We start from the raw sequence: 17,203 nt of genomic DNA, 5'->3' as shown, positions 1-17,203 counted from the left end.
TGCCGCGCGAGCTCACTTTTGACCAAAAACAACGACGAGTTGATGATTCAGAGCAGTGTTTGAAGATGATCAAGCGTAATAAACCCGAGTTTTTGCGTCAACATAATTGAACCGTTGAGGAGAGTTTTAGAGCACAGAGTTAGGAGTAGATTTCCTTCTCCAACATATGATTTGCGTCTCCATTGGATATTTTGGATACCAGAATGGGATAATGTTCTGTTGAAGGCTTTCAAGTGTTTCTCATTACCAAAGTTCCTTCTAAATATTTGCCAGTACTTGTAATTTTCTGTAATTTTTATGTTTATTATTAAAACAATTTGTTCCAGGCTCCAAGGTGGTGAATACGACGAGAAGGTTTATGAAAGGCAGTAACCTTCACATCACGAGGGTTGACCGTGAACGTGACACGGGCGAATTCACTTGTATCGCTGAAGATATCACCCAAAATAATGCTGCTATCACCAGTTCACCAGCTTCTCTGCTTATAGAATGTAAGTACTAGTTTTCACGATATTTTTCATTAATCCATATTAAGCAATATATGCTACAAATTCTATTATTACTTGAAAGAAAATCAACTGTTTTAATTTTAATATCATTATTCTAAATTCGGAGAACTAATTCGGCAACATAACGTGTAATTAATAAAATAAAATTTAAAATAGATAATAAATAAACGTTGGAGCTATTAAAATTTATCAAAATTGTTTAATATTATACAAAAAATATTTTTAATATAATATTTACCGAGATTTATTCCAAATTATTGGATAATTCTGTGACAATTTAAACACGGTAAAACAGAGTTTCTAATAATACGAGAATTTCATTTTATATTTCATTGATTAAGTTAGACTAGTACTGTTATTTGCAACCATTTTTTTAAATATAACGTTTTTGGTGATATTCATACTCATGGTGTTTTAACGTTGTTTAGCGTTAATTGTTTGTTATTTTTTATTATATTCGACTTGGATTTACTTGTCAAAAGGAAAGGATCTTTAATTAAATTTTTAATGGCGAAGGATCAAAGTCAGAATGAGAAAATCAGAATCTCAGTTCTTGCAGTGGTTCACTTAAACATCAAATATTGATGATATTAGTGAACTAATGCTGCAAAATTGTCAATTTATTCATCATTGATAACGATTGAATATTATATACTCTAAAGCACCAGTCCTAGGAATATTCTGTAGACGAAATCTTGAAATCAAATTAAATAGACTGATGATTGGACACAGCCACTTCACATATTTCTTCCGATAAACCATTATGCGCCATTGTGGAATCCCCCTATCAGTTTCCTAAATCCTCTCCACTTGTGTGTCCCTATTTCCTACAAGACTCCTTAACCTACCTGCTTCTCTAGAAAATATATTCCCCCTTAACTTAAAAAATGTCTTATTTAATTAAATTAAATTTCTAAAGGAGATTGGCTTGTAGCCTAAAATTTAATTTTAACTGTGTATTTACAGCTTTGTGTTGATTTTACTTAATTTTGTGTATGTATAAATTGTTCTGTTTTGTTCTGTCCTATATCCGAACGTTTTATTGTTGCTAAGTAGGGTTTAAATCCTCTTTGTAATAGTAATGCTAATTTACACAGGTCGACAAGTAAGCTCCTTGAGCATTCATAAAAAGCTTTTTTTAATATCATGATTCAATATTTTTGATATTTCACGAAGCAGTTTTATTTAATATGCTTGTTTATAGTGCCTTAATTGGTGTAGAAAAGTATTTTGAAAATTGGTTCAGGCTAGAAGTTTTGAAACGCATCATATTAAGGAGTGCTAAACACAGAATATTATGAAGAAATCTTATTCTTTATTGAAAACTTCCTTTTCTGGACTTAGGAGGACTTAAATTACTTCTGCTATATATTATATCATATATAACAAGTCAATTGAAAAGTCCCCGGCCTACCATAGTAAAATACATTTTCTTGGCAAAGTTAGTTTTTTTTTATTCAACGTAATTCTCACCCACTCGTTATAGCGACCCTCTAACTTTTCGATACCATTTTTGTAGTACGATATGTCCTATGCTTCATTCGACGAAAATTTCTTCCCAGCGAGCATTCTTTTGAGATCTGAGAACAGGAAACAGTCGCTGGGGGCGAGATCTGGAGAATACGGTGGATGGATGGATTTTGCCATCGTTTGTCTTGGTGAAGCAGCACTTTCTTTTTCTTCAAATGTAACAGCGATTTCGTCCTTCAAACGGTCTAATAACGCTATGTAATAGTCGCTGTTGATGGTCCTTCCTTTTTCAAGGTAGTCAATGAAAATTATTCCATGCCCATCCCAAAATACAGACGCCATAACCTTGCCAGCCGACTGTTGCGTTTTCCTACGCTTTGGAGGGGTTCATCGTGTGCAGTCCACTCGGATGACTGTCGATTGGGGTTCGGAGTGAGATGACGGAGCCATGTTTCACCCATTGTCACATATCGACGCAAAAACTTGGATTTATTATGCTTGATCATCTTCAAACACTGCTCCGAATCATCAACTCGTCGTTGTTTTTGGTCAAAAGTGAGTTCGCGCGGCACCCACTTTGCACAGAGCTTCCTCATACCCAAATATTCGTGAATGATATGATGTACACGTTCAGTTGATATTTTTAGAGTGTCTGCTATTTAATTCAATTTCAATTTACGGTCATTCAAAATCATTTTGTGTTTTTTTTAATCTTTTCGTCGGTAACAACCTCTTTTGGGCGTCTACTGCGTTCACCGTCTTCGGTGCTCATTTCATCACGTCTAAATTTAGCATACGAATCCTTGATGGTTTTTGCTTCAATTGTATTTTTTCCCTTCAAAAAGCATTATTTTATCAACACGCGAAATTCTTTTTTATCCATTTTTTTCACAATATCAAAAGTTGCTTCACTCAAAATTATATCTAAATTATTCGAGAAGTTATTCTTAAAATATCTCAAACTAATCATCGAAGAAAAGCAATTCATTCGGGCTCACCAGTTTGGATTTAGAAACAAACATTTGACTATTGATTATAGGTACACCGTATACGGTTGTAATTGAAAAAATATATAGAATAAGGAACCATATTAATTTGTCATCTAGTGTCAATTACAAGACTGGCGGGTTGTTTAGTTTCTTGTTGGTAAAATTATTAGGAACATAGCTCATTTAATTTTATTCTCCATTGTTGCAGTATCATCCACAAATGTAGCTACCGAGTTTTAGTATGTCACTAGTATAAGGCAGATAGAGGATAGGGCCCAGAATGCTGCTGCCTTGAGGCACTCCTGCTTATATTTCTTTTAGTTCAGAATATTCTTCTTGTTTAATTCTGAAGAGTCTATTGGATATATATGATGTTAATATCTCTACGTATTGCTTTGACAGTATTTTGTTTAATTTATATATCAGTCTTGTGCCAAACTTTATCGAAGGCTTGTGCTACGCCTAGGAAACTTGCAGAGTATATTTGATTTCCAAAGAAGGCTCAATGATGTCCGACCTTGTCGATTATTAACTATTTTTTTCGGAATCTAAACGGATAGTCCGAAATTAGGTTGTTTTGTTTTAATATTGGACTTATTCTCTGGAGTAATATTTACCCGAAAAGTTTCAGCACAAATGTAAGTAGAGAAATATGTCTATACGATTTGACATCATTAGGTTACCAGGCTTTGGTATCATAATTAGTTCCTCCACTTTCCAATATGCAGGCACATATTTAACTCTAAAAAACTGCGTTAAAAATATTAGTAAGCTTTACTATGGCTGGTCTAGGCAGTTATTTTAGGATATGACCAGTGATACTGGTGACTTTTTCGGTTCGGCTTTATTCTTATCTCATTGGTTAGTTCTCTTGGGGTTACTGAGATTGTTACTTGTGACTTCAAGTTACCACTACTAGTTATGACAAGGTTTTTCTGTTCACGGTTGGAAGTCTAGAATTCGACTAGATGTTCAGAGCTTTGCTATTTGTTTATTGTCTCTGGCCCATGGTCCGTTTTGACTATATGTGGTATAGATGTTATATGCCTCTTAGTTCTCTAGATTTCTCTCTAAAGTGAGTAATCGGCCTCTTTATATGCCGGTAGTCCTTGAATATAGGTGTTTATTGAATCTTCCTTTAGTTTTTGGATTTCTCACCTAAGCGTTTGAGTTTTATTATTTAGTATTATCTTATCTGTAGGACCCCTAGTTTGTTGCCAACTTCTTCCGACTTCTCTTTTTTCATTAACTAGTTCTCGAACTTCCGCTGGGTAATTTGTACCTTTAGTTATGTGTGTACTCCAAATTCATAAGGCTTTCAGCTTCTTCCTCCAATTGCTCTAATGTTTTAAGACGGGTTTTCAGGTTGAAACAGACGGGTTGTTCAGTAGTTTTGTTAGTAAGGATGCGGCTTGGTATCGTTTTTATATTATTTCCGCTTAGAGAGTAACACAATGGCTGAATGATGAGAGTTGAGATCAAAGTTCTCTTCTATTTGTATAAAATTGGAAGACACTTGTTATAAAAAGTCTAGCAAGAGCTAACCACAATTGAATACTCTTGAATCCTGAAAAATTTATAGGATACAGCTGGATATCTTAATAAAAATAATGAAAAAATAATTTTAATATATAATTTGGATATACAAAATTCTTGTAATACTCTGCATTTAATGCTTTTCAGCGGTCGGTGTAATTTTAATGACAGTTTCCCTTATAAAATCCGGCGCCTTTTTTATCTCGACTCTTTATATACGTCTAGAGGAAGCTTTTTGTAGTCTGCTGCTTTTTAATTAAGAGAACTTTCTTATATATACGTTTAATTACTATTCCGAGACTAAATGCGCCATAAAGCGAAGACAGTAGCCCGGTGCGCACGTGTGGGGTTTTAGTAATAAATCCAAACACATCTCAGAAGGCCTATCACGTTTCAAAGGAGCGTCGGTACCGACGACGGTGCAGTTCCAACAATAAAATTTCGTCTTTGTTTAGGTTTTACTGCCGTTTCGGTGGAAAAGCCGCGGATGTGTCGTGCTTTTTGTCGCGCGGAACGGCCGAGACGTCATTGGATTAGGCGGAATTGCTTGTATAACGTTCGGTTGGCGTCCCTGATGACATCCTTCCACGTTATATCGATGGAAATGTCATAAAAATGATGATTTCTTCGTGTAATAATTTCATTCAGGTATAATTGTTCGTTCATTAGGCACATTTTTTAACTGAACTAGATTTTTTTTTACTTATATTACTAAAATTTGCTCTCACAGTATTTTTAATATAAAAGCAGAAATGTATTTTATATATAACATTATCACCTATCTCAAGAACTAACATTCACTAACCTTTTTTGAATTACAATTAATTAAATGTTATTTCCATTGAGTTTCAATAATCAAATCAAGTCAATACTTGATTGTTAAGTTACTATACCGCTGAACATTATAACAAAGTATCATAAGTAAGATTATTTTCAGAACTTCAGAGCCTCAAATATAAGTATACATTATCTTTCTTTACTTGTTATAAACATAAATATAGAATAATGAAGACCTTAAGCAAACATAATTTCTCTTAGGTGTTCTGTGTTACCACCAGAGATTAAATGGAATCAAAAGCTGATTTCGAAATTGAAAATATCTTGTAAACAATGACAGACAACTCTTGTTATTTTCGAATTTTGTTAATCTACGTTGGGATGAAATTTTCGCATGTGGGGTGTTTTCTTTCATAACTGTAGATATCTTCCGATAAAGCGGACACATTCATACAAGACTATACTATTCTAGATCTAGATACTGTTCTTAATCGTTTTTTATCCCAACTTGCCATAACTTTTTAATATTTCTAACGATACGGGAATAACCGAAAATAACACAAAACCTTAAATTACACTGTTTAAAATTAAATAACTTTGTTTGCCGATCTGGGATCAAATATCTAGAATTAAAATCCTAGAAGCCGACTATGTTTTTCTGATTACAACAATAAAATATTCCTAATAACCCTTTTTAACAATATTTTTTTGTGTCACGCGCCAGGGCGTGATCGGCACTGAGGTCAGATTTTATTGCCGATGGTTGTATAACGCACGAGCGCGTGGTGAATTAAAATGGACAGAATAGAAATAGGTTGTTGATTAGAAGATATAAATTAATATACGATAACAAAATTATATATATATATATATATATATATATATATAATGGGAATGAATCAACTACTAAAATAAGATAAAAGTAAACAGTAACCAGGATTTTGTCTTTTTTTTTGTTAATAACAATTTTTCTTTGTTTTCTCATTACGTTTCCTGCTTTCTTCTCCTCTCGTATAGTGCCTTTTATTTTTTTTGTAAATAGCAATTTTTATATTGCTTTCTCATTACCTTTCCTGCTTTCTTCTCCTCTCGTATTTTCAAAACATATTCACTGATAACCGCTCTCGAAGTAGGTTTGGACGGAGGCTTTAGTAGTAACCTTTTTATGTCAGACAAACAAAAGTCGTAAATTGTAATACGATTGCCTGAATATTTATTGTAAAGTTAGGGCACGTTTCATATCTATTTTTCACTTTTAGGACTAGAGTACTATCACATATCGATATTTTTTTCCCGTCATACGCAATTCTGTAATTCATATGAATCAAAAACGAAAAATTGTAACCAAGCGCGGAAATGACTCACCTATATTTTTCATATAATAACGATACAACTGTAAGGGCACACTGCTACTGACGAACTAAAAACAAGGCTTAGAAATACCATTTGGCGTCCAATGAAAGTTTTCCATTACGCGCTAGCGCGTTATTGGCAGCGAACGTGTTAATAATGGTCACTCCCATTTAAGATTTGTCTTCCAACATAAAATTGCCTGCCGACATTTTCCGGTACAACTTTGCCAGATTTTAATTTTTAAAATTACGCGTCCGTAGTTCGTTTACGTACAATAGAAACGACGAATAATCTACCGCATAAGCTGGTAGCGCGTCAGCGAAAGCCTAAAATAGGTGTTTATATATTTTGTTTCAGCGACCTGACGGCTATTCCTGGTTGCTTGATTTGGCCGTATTTTGTTTTATTGCAATTTATTTATTGGTAGCGCATATATACACTTAAGAGTTATGTGTTAAAATTTTGTCGCAGAGTGTATATTAAATGTAGTTCAATGTGTCCCATCATTTCATTTTATATAATTTCGTACGAAAGTGTTACATCACACGGTTCTCTGGACCGAAATCTAGATCGTAAATCAGTATTAATGTTTTATATTCATACAAAAATTAGCATTTCAACGGTAGTGTGATAAACAGGCTGCGACTAACAACGATAAATTTTGTCCCGAAATATATCGAAAGCCCCTTAGATTCGCTTTTTCCAACTGGGGAAACCGAACGAGATTTATTCAACGTTGTCGCATGTCGAGACCGCCTTCTGCCTCCTCTATACGATGCAGGGAAAAAACGCAGACCGCGGCGATTTCGTCGATTTTGAAACGCTCGCATTTTTCGATGCTCGAATGTCTGACGTCTCGTCTGACGGTCCTTTGTTTTTGTTGATACGTCTGGATGGTAAATCAGGTCCGTAGACGGCCGTGAAAGCGAAAGCGAAGTCTGTGTTTTTACGGATTTACTGATTTCAGGTAGGACGAGATCAAAACTCTGAAGGTTCAGTCTTGAATTATAGTTGTAATAATAATATACTATAGAGCGTTTATTACAAATAAATTTATTTTAAAATTAAAAGTGAAATTCTTACCAATCAGACGAGCTACGAAACATTGACGTCCTTACCGTTTTCTGCCCTTTTTTTCCGCATTCCAATGTTCGATTTTATTTGGATTTACTTTGGATAATACCATTTTTATAGAATTGATGTGAGTAAATAATCCAAACACATTAAGTATGAAATGTGGTATAATATTGAATAACATTAAGTAAAAATACTATACAAGAAAATTAGTATGTGCAAGTAATAATTCTAAAGAGTACCCAACAATAGCACAATCACCAGTTGGACACAAAAAAGTCGATCAAAAAGGACCCAATAGTTGCCAAGATAACATTAATGTAATCAAAATTATTTTTCGGTTCATCAATCAAAACTTTGTTCTTTTTACTTAAAATAATAAACAATCTTTAAATATAGAGTTCCAAAATACTGCTATATTAATATACAGTATATTGTTATTTGCAATCATACTACGAATGAAACATAAAACCATATATTTTACATATAAATCTGTATAAGCATAAATTATTTTGAAGATTGTGGGAGGAGGGCAAAGCCAGAACGGTAAAAATTAGTCGAATGAAAACTGAAAATTACACGACTGTAGTCGATAGTAAAAAGTGGTAATATCAGTCGGACCGAAAATATCGATGAATCAGTCGATAGTAAAAAGTAATCAATTACTAAACAGTCGATAGTCGTTTTCAGTTGATTTTTCTCAATAATTGCCTTTTTAACACGTTCGCTGCCGAACTAAATCAAATACTTCCCTAGAAGCCGACTACGTTTTTTTTTATTACAACAAAATATTCCTAATAGCGTTTTTTAACGTGTATCCAGTCTTTTAATATTCTTTGATAAAAATGTATTTTTTTGTGTCACGCGTCAGAGTGTGATAGGCACTGAGGTCAAATATTATATAACTCGCCTTACGCATTACGCATTACGCAAAAAATATTGAGCGAGCGAAAAACGAGAAAAATATTACTGAGTAAATATGGCTACAAACAAACAAAATTCTATTCTAGTCAATTGAGAATTCAATAAAAATAAATGAATGACCACAAGCTAATACAAGCTTTTCACTAAAACTCACAAAATAAATAAGAACCGTATTCAGATAAATCATAAGAGGTCACTCAACAGTAACCAGGATATCCAGAATATGTACTGCATACATAAATAGTGCCTTTTATTTTTTTTGTAAATAACAATTTTTATATTCCTTTCTCATTATCTTTCCTGCTTTCTTCTCCTCTCGTATTTTCAAACCATGTTCGTTGATAACCGCTCTGGAAGTAGGTTTGGACGGAGCCTTTAGTAACCTTTTTAGGACAGACTAACGAAAGTCATAAATTGGAATACGATTGCCTGAATATTTATTGTAAAGTTAGGGCACGTTTCATATCTATTTTTTCACTTTTAGGACGAGAGGGCCATCACATATCGATATTTTTTTCCCGTCATATGCAATTCTGTAATTCCTATGAATCAAAAAGGAAAAATTGTAACCAAGCGCGTAAATCACTCACCTATAGTCTTCATATAATGACGATACAACTGTAAGGACACACTGCTACTGACGAACTAAAAACAAGGCTTAGAAAGATCACCGCACATACAATACGCTGGAGCGTAATTGGCAGCGAACGTGTTAAGTGAAAAAGTGACCAGAATACATGCAAGCACCTAATAAATATTGTCAAATATATCATAAAAAAATATTCAATTAAAAAAAAATAATTCCAAGTATTATTTATTTAAACGAGTCAATACAATTATTTGGGGGGAGAAAAATGGCTGTCTAAAACCGACCGCGCTCCGAAGGAAATAGGAGCGGCCGCAATTGTTCGACTGTTTATTTTTCGAAACCGAACTTATCCCCGACTGGCGTCGGCCGGCCAAAAATTCGGAACGAGGGCGGTTGCGCCCCCTCGCATTATCCCGATCGCAACCTCGAAGAACAGGGGTGGCTAAATGCATAAATTAACGTGTCTGAAATCCACCCCGGTGGCTTGTGCGGGCCCCGACCCCCGTCGTAATTTCTGATTCTTGACATTTATGACCCAGTGCCGTTAACAGGGAGTAGTTTCCCCGACCTCCGGGCCCAACAACCACTATTTTCAATCATCAACTTTTCTGGCTCGGTGGTATTGCTCTCGAGCTATACCGCAAGACTCAAACGTTTTAACGAACGATTTTAACTAGCGTTGAGGACTTTTGACTGAAAACGACTATCAACTGTTTAGTGATTAACAACTTTTTACTATCGACTGTTTCAGTCATTATTTTGGGTTTGACTGATTTGACTACTTTTTAACCGACTTTTTTAATGTATCTTCGACGATTTCTCCTCCAATTGTGGGTCGATTTTCAAAATTCTTTTTTTATTTGAAAGAGTGTATTTCCGAGGTAGTCCCATTGGTACCAATTCAGGATCTCTTGGTGGGAAGGAGGGAAATAGAGGGAAATGCTCAAATTTCAAAGGCTCGTGCAATTTTTTCACATATTTTTTTATCTATAATAATGAGATATTTGTGTATAACGTTATTGCTGAGTTGATGTGACAGAAAATCGGAAGTCGTTTAGTGCAAAAGCCATTCAGTTTGGTTTTTAAGCACTATACACCTGCACTATGCACTATGCACTATACAACTATAGCGTATATGGCATCGTAGAAATAATGTACATAACTTCTTCTATGGTATAACGGTTAAAGCGTTTAGCTTTTAGTTAATTTTTTGTTGCTGCTTAGTTAGAACATTTGTCAAAACACCGAGACTATTAGACCCTTAGATTAATTGAGTAAATATCTAACACTAAGGAAAAAAAATTGTAAGAAAATTAAAAAATAATTTAACTTAGTTTTTATTATATTTTTATTAATATTTATTATTTATCATTGTTATTACTTATTTTATATTCTAATATATACACACAATTTAGCTTAATACCTATCTAAACCTATTTATCTATTTACAATATTATTTTAACTACTACCAATTGATCAGTTTGAAGTCGGTGCCGAGCCCAAACAATACAAAAATAATAATATAATTTTGTGACATATACAAAAAATAAAATTGCTAAGAAAATGAATCTAAATTAATATAACTATTTGGGTTCGGCACCGACTTCAAAGTGATCTATTAGTAGTAGTTAAATTAATATTTTAATTAGATAGATAGGTAGGTATTAAGCTAAATTGTGTGTATATAGTAGAATATAATATACGTGTAGTAGATAGGTTAAATAAGGTTCTTCTTTATTTTTATTTAGTTATTAGGACGATTTTTATGTACATATTTTATTTTAAAATATTTTTTTTAAAACTAAGTTTGATTATTTTTTAAATGTTTAGTGAGTTCCTTATTTATTTTTTGTTAAAATTATTGTTACTATCGACTGTTTCTGTCTTGTACTTTTAGTTACTATTTTCGGACGTACTAGATTCATTTAACTGATTTGTAAAGTTCTGGCTTTGCCGTCCTAGCCGCGACCTTGAAATTAATGTGCCGAATTTATGCTTACATAGACGTATACGTAATAAAAATAGTTTTATGTTTTGTTCGCAGTATGATTGTAAATAACAATATATTTGTTGTTATTGGCCTCATCGTTTGCTGGTGGAAACTGACGATGAGCATGCTCTAACCTTAAAAATATGTTAGGCGTGGCTTGGAAAATTGAAAAGTGGTGATTTCGATCTGCAAAACTAAAAACCTTTTGGTAGACCGAAGGAGTTATAGAATGAAGACCCAAATCAAACTCAAAAACAATTGGCAGAAGCGTTAAATGTGACCCAAGAAACGATTAGCGACCGGATTGGACCTAATTGGATTAACGACAAGCAATGTGGAAAATCCAAGAGATGTGTGGGTGCCACATCAATTAACATGACAAGTAATTGGATAATCGAGAAATCGTCCACGAAATGCTGCTTCAAAGGCATGATCGGAGGTAATTTCTACATCGAATAGTAACGGGTGATGAAAAGTGGATTTATTTAAAATCCCTAAGCGCAAAAAATCATGGTTATCACCTGGCGAAGCCGGCTTATCGGCTCCAAAGCCAAATTGTTTTGGTTGCAACCGAATGCTCTGTGTTTGGTGGGACTAGTGGCGTGGTGTATTCGAACTGTTGAAACTTGGTAAATCAGTTAACAGTGATCACTACCGACAACACCTGACAAACAATAAACAACACGTAAAGGAATTTTACAGCACTATAACGCGCCGTATCATAAAGCAAAACCAGTCAAGGAAGCGTTGAAAATACTTGGATGGGACATATTATTTCACCCGCCATACTTTCCAGACCTTGTCCCGCCCGACTACCAACTTTTAGCATCAATAGGACATGCGCTCGCAAAGCAGCACTTCGCCAATTCCAAAGAAGTTAGAAAATGACTGATGAGTGGTTTTACTCTAAGGTGAAACATTTTTTTTTGGGATGGCATCCATAAATTGCTTGGAAAACAGGTATTACTTTAGCAAAATATAACATGTATAGTTTCGAAAACTTTTTTTTCGGGGGAATATATCGTTTGCTGGTGCCATGGCGCATACAGGAGACTTTTTTTCGCCTATTTTTCGATTTCAATTGTCCAATTTCCCGATAATTGGAAAATTCCAGCGTGCATTCTAGATATCTGACTGATGGGCGATCCCGAATTGGAAATTGAAAAAAGGGAATTGTCAATAAAGCAGTCGGCAATGGAATGGTGCAACGCGGCGGCGGCTCATGCTGTTTTTTCGTTTTTTTTTTTCGTCGGTTGGCGTTTCCCGCGGCTATTTGATGTAATGAATGACATTCATGCATTCTCTTAATTAGTGTTGGTTTATCAGTAATATGTTGAATTTAGTGAAGCTATATTAATATCGTAATTTTACTGCTAATATTATTATTCGTTTGTATGAATTTAATTTATACTTTTTCGTGCTTCAATATCATTTCAATTTCACATACTGTTAGCTGTTATAAAAAACGAAAAATTGTTAATTATGAAAATTACTTTAAGTTTATAAAAACTGGACTGAACTCACTGCTCAACGTGCCTAAAGAGGTATCCGGGCTTACCTAATGTACAGGGATATACAAAAAAATAATGTGTGAACCATAACAGCTCAATTGAAAAGTCTCCGGCCTGACACATAGATGGCGCTACTAGAATTAAATTCATATGTTTTTTAGTTCGCCCTAACCCTCAAAAGCATGTATAAATTTGGCAGCTGTCGGATCATTATTTTGTGAATTATAGCATTTTGAGTGAAGTAAATTTTATTATTGTTAAAAAATATGAATAAAAAGTAAAGATAAAAATGATTTAAAAAAACTTTTGACCAAAAACAACGACGAGGTGATGATTTGGAGCAGTGTTTGAAGATGATTAAGCGTAATAAGCCCGAGTTTTTGCGTGGCTCCTTCATTTTACTCCGAAGTCCAATCGACGGTCATCCGAGTGGACTGCACACGATGAACCCGCTCTAAAGCGTGGGAAAACGCAACAGTCGGCTGGCAAGGTTATGGCATCTGTATTTTGGGCTGCGCATGGGATAATTTTCATTGACTACCTTGAAAAAGGAAGGACCATCAACAGCGACTATTACATAGCATTATTAGACCGTTTGAATCCATCATACCTGGTGATTGAAAGTATGTGGTATGGTTCGATGAATCATAGATTACATTGTTTCAAACAAATGGCCTCATGCCGACTTCATGGGGTAGGTTTCGTTATGGTTAGGGAAGAATATCGTGGTATTCAGCTGGTGATCGTGGATTACTGTGATCTCCTTGTTATATAGCATATTGCTGTCAAACACTGCCAAATTCCAAAATGAGAACGAGCCCATACTCACAGCCAAAAAGGTTCAGTCTTGGTTAGAGGAGCATCAGACTATCATCAACTGTCTTCCCTGGCTAGCATAATCGCCACAACATAATTGAACCATTACGGAGAGTTTTAGAGAACATAGTGAGGAGTGGATTTTCTTCTCCAACATCATTGAAGCAGTTGGCCGATGTTTTGGTATAATAATAGGTCAATATGCCCTTAGAAAGTATTCAGACACTCGAATTGCTCGAAAAATTATAGCTATTTCAAGAGTAAATGGAACGGCTTGGTTGGCGCAGTGGTAACGGCGTAAAACTTACTGTTGCGATAGTCGCGGGTTCGAATCCTGCTGAGGCATGGTCGTAAATTTATGTTTGTGATTGTTTAATATTTGTGCTTGTCCTTAGGCAACAGTGTAATATCCGACAAGGAAAATGTTCCCAGTCACGCGTAACCAGGCCGGATAAGTTAGGTGTTCATTATTTTATTCATTCCTTTCAGTTTCGAATATGACAAATTGTTGTTTATTGCTCTTAACTCAACAGGATTTCCAATTCTAAGACTATCTGTAGGAAGATTGTTGTTGTTGAAGGTTGATTGTTGACATTGTTTCGTCCTCATGGCAGTTACGCTATCATGCGTTTTTTTTTTCTACTAAAATCTTAGTAATTACACTTACAATTTAAATACAAATGTTTTTTTAAGAATTTTTCTATTGGATATTATTATCAATTATCTATTTGGGTTATTTGAATGCTAATTTGTCTCGTATTATCTATATCATTTCAGCTATACTTGTCTGTTATCACTTCACACTATTACTGTTATTGCACTGTCTTAGGTATTATGAGATTTTGGAAATGATGACTCTTAACCTCTTTTTGGCCAACGTGGGAACAGTTAAGTCACTGTAGTAGTTTCAGAAAAAGTTTTTCTAAATTTGAACTAGTGGCTTCCTAATTGAAGTTACGTTTATTGACTAAAGCGTTCTAGTCGACGTTTCACAATCGTTACATATGCATCTTCGGCTCAATCATTATTCACATTTTTCCCATCGCCGTTTCAACTTCGCGATTTCATTGCTTGCAAGGCAAGAAGAAGTTTTCTGTATTGTGAATGGCGATGAAAAGTGACTGGTCTGGGAAAGTAATTCACACTGACATTCACGTAACTAACATGTATCTTTTAGTGATAGCTATCATATATCTGAGTTTTTAATTATAATAATCCATTTTAATCGTGTTTCTTTGATTTAGTCCTTCTATTTCGGCGAAATATTAAATATTTGCGTATAAAACAAAGTAAACCAAAGGTAAAAGGGCATGTTTTCACATTTTTAATGTCAATGACGTGGTAGAAGTTACTTTGTCGGTGATTAGTACTGTTGCATTATGTAATGAGTCCGAGCAGGACCGAATACAGCGAAAGAGGGCGTCAAAATGCAAATACCCGTCGAAGTTCCGAATCAGTTTGACCTCATTCGAGTCAACGACGCCGAGGCCTCCCATTAAGAATTCGAAAATTTGAAATTCAACCCGGCATCTGACAAATAAATCGTCATCCGAGAGAATCTCCTTTAAGAGTATTTTATTCAAAGACCAAAAAAGCTTGCTTTACTAATTTTTTAAAATAAATATAGTGAAATATTGAGTTTTTTTGATAATTCAGCCATTGGGACCTCATCTTTGTTGATCTCTCAAAGGAAGGTTCTCTCAGTGTGGTCGGGATAACTCATGGTTCATGCTTCAACATAATTCGTTCAACGTGTTTCGTAAGATGTATAAAGCTCGTACTCAAATGAAGGAAAATAAATTGAAATTAGGATTTATGATGGAGTTATGACGGACCGGTTTATAACTTTTTGAGAAATCATGTCCACCGGCTTCAAAAGTAGAGTTTCGAGGAAAACGCGAGGTGACGCGAAAAGTCATTACAGACTAACCTGCAATTTGTCTTTACGATAACTTAAATCTAGGTATATACCTAGGAGTTTCTATCTATTTTAGTTTCTGGTGTATTAGTGTTTATGTATTAACACTGCTGTTTTCTATGGTTTGATTCTTTTGAGTCTCTGTCCTGCTCTAGTGTTGTCCAAGTGTTGAAGGTCTCGGTGTAAGTAATCAATCTTGTAGTTATCAGGGCACACCTACAATACTTCTCAGGACTTTGTTTTGGACAACTTGTATTGTATTTATATTACTTTTCTCTGAATATCTCTATAATTCAATTCCATATGTCCATATAGGTTATACAGTAATAGAGATGTAACTCAATAGGGGACTCTGGCGAAAAGTTTTGCTTTTCCCAACATCCAGAGAGCGTCATAATTGGCCATTCAAGCAATTTAATTGGTCAATTTAAATCTCCTTCATAGACACCTGTAAGAAAAATATTTAAAAAATAGTTATTTCATTGGCTCATTAGTAATGTTCAGCACGTTACAGCCTTAACGTCATGTTTAATTGATCAATAAAATTTAAATAAAAAACAATTTTTTTCTGAAATTAATTTATTAAATAAAATTCAAGTAAATATAAATAAAAATATAATATGTAAAAATAAATAAATATAAACATAATCTATAGCAATAAATAAATATAAATATATAATGTAATGTCTCTAAAATCTGTCTTTTTTAACATTTGACAAAAATGTTGTTATATTATCGGCAAAATCGCGGAATAAAATAAAACATATAGCTCCAAGATATACTGACAGTATAATAAAACATTTTGTTGGAGTCTGGGGCATGAGATATTGTCTTGCCTCTATAAAATCAGTCTCAATTTGTGGGTCTACTTTTTTCTTAATTGTATGTAAACAAAAATCACAATTAATTTCTTTTTTCAAAAGTTTTACTTTTAAACAACAACGTAAAACTTTGTTTGCTCTTATAGGAACATTTGGAGCTGAAGTTATAGAGTCAAGTAATTAAGGGTAAGAATGAACAGAAAGGGGGGTTGAAGAACTGGCTGAATTAATACAAACTTTACCATTACCTTCTGGAGTTTGTTCAAATGTCGATGACACTTGCTTCGAACACCCTGGTTGTGGGCCTGGATCGATGGAAGTAGTAAGATAGTTTAGAAACTAATGATCTACATGTTGGACGTCGCGAAACATTTCCTCAAAATTTCCTATAAAGTTAAATCTCTATTTCTCTATGATGGTTTCAATACTCACTTGTATAATACGAATTATGTACTGATAATTGGGATTTTGTTCCAGTTAATCCATACATTTTCCTATATTTTCAAGATCTCCAGTTCTTTCCTTTTCTTTTTTACATGTTCCTTGCGTCAGATTTTTTCGGTTATAAAAATACGGTTCTCTTCCTTTTTTGGGCATACTCGTGACTGTTTCGACTAAATTTCAAATCTATATCGTACATAAAACGCAATAAAGTCGAGATTCCTTCGGTGAAGATGTCATCGGGAAGTATTTTTGAGATATTTTTCAAAATTAACTGGTTCTAACCTTCATTATTGTTCTGTGTAAAGTCACCAACACTCCGCTCCAACACTCGCAATTTACGGTTTCCATCACCAAATATTATATCTTTTGAGGCTATCTACGAATCGACCCACTTTTTGGTATATTCATAGTCTTACACAGGTCGGAACAAGTAGTAATCATAGGGAGCAAAGTATGGTGAATACGGCCGGTGTTAGCAAGTA

The 17,203-nt window shown here is 34.3% G+C and overlaps 1 protein-coding gene across 2 annotated transcripts in view; it reads left to right on the top strand.

Annotated features, from left to right (window-relative positions):
- Window positions 1-17,203, top strand: part of LOC143199054 (tyrosine-protein kinase-like otk) — a 142,036-nt gene that overhangs the window by 9,273 nt on the left and 115,560 nt on the right. For both annotated transcript variants that reach the window (XM_076408786.1, XM_076408785.1), the window contains exon 3: window positions 327-491. In XM_076408786.1, the coding sequence (XP_076264901.1) occupies window positions 327-491 (165 nt within the window). The remainder of the gene's footprint in view (window positions 1-326; window positions 492-17,203) is intronic.

Source organism: Rhynchophorus ferrugineus, unplaced genomic scaffold (assembly GCF_030347505.1).
Source record: "Rhynchophorus ferrugineus isolate W39M unplaced genomic scaffold, kcgeb_rfMv2 rfM6, whole genome shotgun sequence".
Classification (NCBI taxonomy): Eukaryota; Metazoa; Arthropoda; class Insecta; order Coleoptera; family Curculionidae; genus Rhynchophorus; species Rhynchophorus ferrugineus.
Note: the sequence above shows the minus strand (reverse complement) of the source record. Positions and strands in the feature narration are given on the sequence as shown.